At 41.2% G+C, this 6786-nt stretch overlaps 1 protein-coding gene across 2 annotated transcripts in view; it reads left to right on the top strand.

Moving 5' to 3' along the window:
* Nucleotides 1–842: 842 nt before the first annotated feature.
* LOC111868273 (actin-related protein 3) overlaps nt 843–6786 on the top strand; it is a 17328-nt gene continuing 11384 nt past the window's right edge. For both annotated transcript variants that reach the window (XM_023858773.2, XM_023858771.1), the window contains exons 1-4: nt 843–1047; nt 1413–1593; nt 2442–2598; nt 3324–3481. In XM_023858773.2, coding sequence (XP_023714541.1) covers nt 1004–1047; nt 1413–1593; nt 2442–2598; nt 3324–3481 — 540 coding nt within the window. In that variant the 5' untranslated portion in view covers nt 843–1003. The remainder of the gene's footprint in view (nt 1048–1412; nt 1594–2441; nt 2599–3323; nt 3482–6786) is intronic.

The raw sequence follows: 6786 nt of genomic DNA, 5'->3' as shown, positions 1-6786 counted from the left end.
TAACATAAGATAGTAATACGAATATTTGTATATTACAGACAATACCTGAACAGCAATAAAACAAGAAGTGGCCGCTGCAGCACTATAGACATAGGGCGTGTACCCCGAGAAAATATTAATTTTTAAAAATTTGGGAAAAGAAAAAGAACAGAAAATTTATAGACATTTTAATTTGAATTTAAGTTTTAAAAAAGTGCCAATTTTAGAAATCAAATTGACGCGTGTAGGTTAACAAAGATTTTATACATACATACAATTGTAAAGACTGGTGATTTTAAATTTTAAACTACGGGCAGTGTAGCAGCTACGTAAGAATACACACCTGATGATGGCCATTTAGGGCCGAAACATGTAGTGTGGAGGAAGGGAAGAAGAAAGAACTACAATTAAATTGTTGCACTTAAGACGGAGTTTGTCTCATATATATTGTGTGAGTGTAACAGGATGCTTAAATATAATATTAGTACTACTATTAATACTGTCACTGTCGCTAATGATGAAATGTCCTCCCCGTGTTCCAAATGACTGTGAAACAACTGATTTTCTGCCATCATAACGGGCTAGGAAAAATGCATCTTATGCCATCTGTTGTTCGGTATATACACTACCACATCGACTCTTCGTTTGTTATTATATCAAGGCCGATATATAGTAGCGCTAGTAGTCCACCATAAGATGTTACCAATTTACTCTATTTTGATAGCTTATAATTCAAAATAATGGCATGTGTAGACTTTTGTAACCATATGTAGTTAACACTTGTCGCTTCTCCCTAAACACATTTTAGGAACTTTTACATTTCGTCAGGAACTCTGTTACACTAGAAAAGGAAAGTGCAAGATGTTGGCAATACTGTTTATTGACACGCTCCTAGGCGCTCATAGGATATGATTAGTTCTTGTAAGGTTTGTGAATAAAGGCGTGGTTTTCATGGTACTGTTGTGAAAGAAATACTTTACTTTTTGAATTACATTTCATACCGAAAGGATTTTGTGACATTAAGATGGCTGGAAGATTACCTGCGTGTGTAATTGATGTGGGAACTGGGTAAGGTTATTTCTTCTTTTATGCTACAAATGCCGGAGAATTGCTAGTTGAGATGAAAATGCCTGAGCACTGCCCAATCTGGAATTTGAAATTGCTCGTTAAAGTTGTTAGGTTTTACACCTTATGACAAAGATTCATATGCGTACTGTTAAGAAAGAATGAAGACTTTACGTTACGACTTCCCAACCCATTCTTTGTTGGGCATTTCAAATTATATCATGACTGCCTTTTTCTTGCAGCCGATTGACAGCATACCAGTAATAATGTAAACGTCAGTGAATGTAGTTGCAGATTCAATAGAACAATTCTGTGTACAAACTTCTCTTACAGCAAGCGCCAAAATTATTTGATGTTTTTATTGTCAGATATACCAAGTTGGGATTTGCAGCAAATAAGGAGCCTCAGTTTATCATTCCATCAGCTATTGCCATTAAGGAGTCTGCAAAAGTTGGAGATCAAGCAATACGCAGGTTGACCAAAGGTGTTGAAGACTTGGATTTCTTTATAGGAGACGAGGCATTCGATGCTACTGGCTATGCAGTTAAAGTAAGCGTTATTTACTGACCGTCTTTGCAGTATAACCTCAGCTTATATTTCTTGGATATTGCTCCAGATTGTATAGTTAGTGAACTGGCAACACTGTCCAGCCTCAACAGACCATCTAGCATCTCTGTACCAGACCACACCATGTCACATCCCAGAAGACCATAATGTCAATATAAAGTACTCTGAGAACTTCAGATTTCTGAGGATTGTTTTACAACACTGTCAGTAGGTGGACTATGTAGAATGATAAGTGAATTGGAAGGAATCTAGAAGGAAGTGATGGTTAGCATGTGCCTGGAGGGACTGAGGAAAACTGCTAAAAACCTCAGTCAGGATAATCATTGTGACATTCTAGATTCAAACCACATGTTGAATATGCATCTGGAGTGTCATGCTAATCCATTGATTTGCATGTCACAGTTTAAGTCCCTCTGCTTTGGAATTCTTCATATTACATGATGATTGTTAGGGTCAAGCTGTAGTGTAGTTGGTTCAGGCACTGTGCTATAAGCAGGAAGGTTGCGAGTTCGATTCCCAATGAGGCTATTGGATTTTTCCATTTGACCTAACCCTTCCAGCCACACTGTGGCCCTAGGGTCGACTGAGCCTCTAACAGAAATGAGTACCAGGAATCTTCCTGGGGGCAAAGGGCGGCCGGCGCATAAGGCTGACAACCTCACCGCCATCTATGAGCCGATTGTCTAGGAAATGTGGGACCCTCAATGTCTCAACCTTATGGGGCTTCATGGCCTGTTACAGGGATAGCTTTACCTTTTTCTTTACATGATGATTGTTATTGAGCATTGTTTTTAATAGACAGTTATATCTTCTGGTCATTTCTTTTCCAGTATCCTGTGCGACATGGTTTGGTTGAAGACTGGGACCTCATGGAACGGTTTCTCGAGCAATGTATCTTCAAGTATCTTCGTGCAGAACCAGAAGATCACTATTTCTTGCTTACAGAACCACCTCTCAACACCCCAGAGAACCGTGAATACACTGCAGGTTAGAATATATCTGCTTTGTAAATTTGAAAACTTTGGGATAAGCATGAGTGTTTATTCCTGACAGATATTTGTGATTGAAGATTTTATGGTGTTTTCCAGCCAGTACTCATACCAGCGGATGGTTGATGTGTACAGTCAGATTTATTATAATTCACATATGTGCTTTTTCAGTTTTCAGGGTGGCAGACATGCTTTTCAAAGCAGGAGCTTGCATTTTCAGGTTTTCGCAGTAGTGAGTGTTCACACTGTGGCCTTCTGGTTTCTGACGTTGTGTAGTCATGGGGCTGGATACCCAACACTTTCACACTAGAGATGGAGGCAACATGTCCATCTGAAATGGCATCCATCACGAAGACTACACGATATCCAATCCAGAAGAGCAAAATCCAAAAGATATTTGTGATGCTTTTCATGTATACAAACTTAAGTAAAAATGTATTTGCATTTGCTCACACCAAACACGTTGGTCTAGAGGTAACGCTCTAGGCTTTTATTTGGGAGACGCTCGGTTTGAATCTCGACCAAGTCACTGGCTATCCCGTTTGTGGTTCTCCCTGGTTTTCCTCAGTCCCTCCAGGCAATTAATTACCTCTGCTTCCTACCACATCCTTTCCGTTCATTATCCTATCGTCTGATGCTGTACATCCTTGATACTAAAAGCATCATTAAATAACCAACATTTACTGATAAAGGTTTATACAAGCTACACCTGTTTTGTTTCAGAAATAATGTTTGAGTCATTCAATGTTCCTGGTCTGTATATTGCTGTGCAGGCAGTTCTGGCTTTGGCTGCTTCTTGGGCATCTCGATCAGTGAGTGAACGCACTCTCACAGGAATAGTTGTCGACAGTGGAGATGGAGTGACTCATGTTATCCCTGTAGTAAGTCGAGTTTTGCTGTTCTGTCCTATGTCGAGCTCTGAGCATGTTTTTTTTTATAAGTACTGGCCTAGCTGGAGGAGTTGAACACTTCTCCCATCAGATTATGCAAGCACATGAGACTTAAGGTCACGTCACAGTTGTGCTGGCGAGTGTTTCGCACACGTACATAAATTCACATCAGAGTTGTGCTCATGAGTCTTCTTTGAGAACGGACTATGGTGGAAAGGTCAGATGTTCCTGTCATCATTTTTTGCCAACGTGTAATGAATAAGTTAAATCTGAAGATGGGAACAGAGTCAAATTTTGAAATGTCGTGTACAGGAAATACACCTCAGAAAATCGATGATGTCTGCTATAATTACAGTACCATGAATAAGTTGTCATAGACATTTAGAGATTCACCACACAGGTCTGTCATATCTGACTTCTTCTTATTTTCCTTTTTCTACCATTTCCATTTTATATGGGTCAGTGGACAGTCTCCAATCCCTTCTACCTTCCCATAATCCTTCCTTTTCAATTTCTATCCAGCCCTTTCCTCAGTTTTGAGGTCTTCCAGCACTTAGTTGAATTGTCTTTTCAGTGATCTCATAAGTCTCTTCCCTCTGAATTAAAACTCTAATTCATTTCTCTGGTCATTGATCTCATGGTCAAACCATTATAATGATTTCTCTTCCAACTTACGTACTTACTCACTCATTCATGGAGTTGAGCCCTTCTTGAGGAGCCGCCAATTGTGCAGCTACTCAAGCATTTCGCAGCATTTTATGGAACCCGAATGTTCATCACCATGTTCACAAGAGCCCTACACTAGTCCCTATCCTGATCTTTCTGACTCTTACAAAATTTTGAATTCCATCTACTTCTCTGAAAATTTCATTTTAAATTTTACTTCATTTTTCCCTCAGTGTTACACCCGTCGCCACACGCTTCACTTCACGCGGTGTATGCCTCGACTAAATTCAGCGGAATGAGTCTCATATCCCAGGGGTACACGGGTGTTGGCTCGCTTACGTCGTTTTTTTTTTTTGGATGCGGTCTCGATCGGTTAACCCCCTAGCACAGGTTCCACATGAACACCCTCACTCCCTGGCCTCTACTCCCTGACCCCTCGGCTTCCACTCACTGACTGCCTCCTTACCCCCGCTGCTGCTTCCAGAAACCACGTTCTTAGCCATCTCGAACTTTCCACTGGGAGGTTTTCATGACCAAATACACGGACCCCTTCCGGTCTGCACACCTTCTAGAAGTTTCTCGAAGCTTCGATCCACAGGTCCTCCACCCCCACAGGCACAGACGAAAGAAGGTATACCTACTCCCTCTTTGAATGCAATGGACTCACCAACCTCCCTTCAGTCCCTCGCAACAAAAGGACAGTTCAGAGGACCATGAACCCTCCGGGGCATCTCACTGCCACAGCCAAACCCAATCGCTAAGCATAAACAGATAAGATACCTCCGTGAAGGGTGCGTACGGTTACAAACTCCCCCGTCAAATCAGGTAACTTCCGAAACGTGATGAGCGAAGTTTCTCTGATTTGATGACACTCTCACGTACGCCCTTCACGTACTAAATTACACTTAAGTTAAATTCAAACAATACAAGACTTCTTACATATATAATGGACTGTCCCCACGTTACAAATAAAATTTTACATGCTAAGATGAAAATCCTTATAATCCTATCATTCTCCTAGGATTACTCCAGTTACATCAGGTCGGTAGCCTCGACGCTCAGTGATTGACAGTCTTTGCTTCGGGAATCTCTCCGCTTACATCACAATAGCTCACTTATGCTCCTATCCGTACCTGCCTTCTGATAATTCTAACCAACTATTATTTCCTCAGTAGGGCCAATGGCCACATCTACATTTAACTTTACACTCAATTTTCGGCGACGTCATTTTCAGCACATCTTCCTTACGCCTCTCAGGCCACTTGTTTATCACCACTCACATCCTTGTTTCGATGATTTCACTTTTAGAACATCTCTCTCCCTTCTTCCTTCCACTCTTTTATCTCTCTCCACTCACTCGCTCGATGATACTATTTTAATATTATCTTCCGTAATTTTCTTCTTCCGACGATACACTTTTAGGATATGGATAGAACTCTGTTCCCTTATCTGATGATAAACTTAGCTTCCCTATACTGAACTGATCTCAAATCACTGATGTTCTCAACAGATATTATTAGAGCTACCATACTGCGATTAAATGAGTAACCACAAGCACTACGGGGATTTCACCTTTCCCCTCCTCATCATACATTCATACCTCCAATCATCATCCATTCTTCATGGGGACGCTCCACTCTTAACATTATAACAACAGATCATGTTTATTCCTTATACCTATCATAACAGTTATTATCTTATAATGACTTCAATCCATCACCCAGCACCATGTGAATTTGTCAGAGGTATGGAATGGGGTTTTTTAGGATAGGCGCATTATTCCGTCCCCTTGGTTCGAAATCCACTTGATCGTTTTCGAGGTCTGCGACGTCAGAAAGGAATGCCGCCGCCTCCTGAAGAGTTTGAGGTTTTGCTACTACCCAGGCCTTCTTTACCCCGAGGGGATAATGTTCTTTGAGGGCATTCAAGAATTCTAGGTTGGACATCGGAGGTTCTAGGTATTTAGCTTTCACAGCGTACTTCATAAGATGGTCACAGTAGTTCGCTGCGCCTCGCGGGTCGTATCTATCCTGATAGATCCGGAGTCGAACCCTTGCCTGACCTGAGAGGCTCCAGAATTTGTCCAGGAAAGCTCTGCGGAATCCCTCAAACGTTTTAATTTGATCCCAATTAGCATCAGCCCACGTCATGACTGAAATGCCTTTTAAAGATTGCCGCGCTACAGCTAACTGAAGCGGTGGAGGAATTTTCTTAATTTGTATGTATTCGCCTAAGGAATTCAAATGTGCCTGGGCGTATTGGTCCGGTTTGTTTTCGAATATTGGTAATGTGAGTTCTGCGGGGTGACTAAGGATCCCTCTGACAAATTCTCCAGGGTTGCCACTCCACACTTTCTCCTGACTATTGACGTCATTGTGAGGATTAGAACCATTACATGAAACTTCATTACTTATCGGTTCATTAACATGAGTAATCATAATGTCTGAGCTTGAGAGGGTCTTTTCAATCCTAGAATCCGATTGGCGGTTATTAATCCCCATACATTGAAGTTCTTCACAATTATTCTTACTTTCTACTAGTTTCTGATTTTTCATTAGATCAACTCGGGTCCTCAATTCATCATATTGCTTACTGACAACATCATACTGCTTGCTAATCTGTCCGCTAGC

The sequence above is a fragment of the Cryptotermes secundus genome, unplaced genomic scaffold (genome assembly GCF_002891405.2).
Source record: "Cryptotermes secundus unplaced genomic scaffold, Csec_1.0 scaffold966, whole genome shotgun sequence".
Taxonomy (NCBI): Eukaryota; Metazoa; Arthropoda; class Insecta; order Blattodea; family Kalotermitidae; genus Cryptotermes; species Cryptotermes secundus.
The sequence above is the reverse complement of the archived record's forward strand: the minus strand, read 5'-3'. Positions and strand labels throughout refer to the sequence as shown.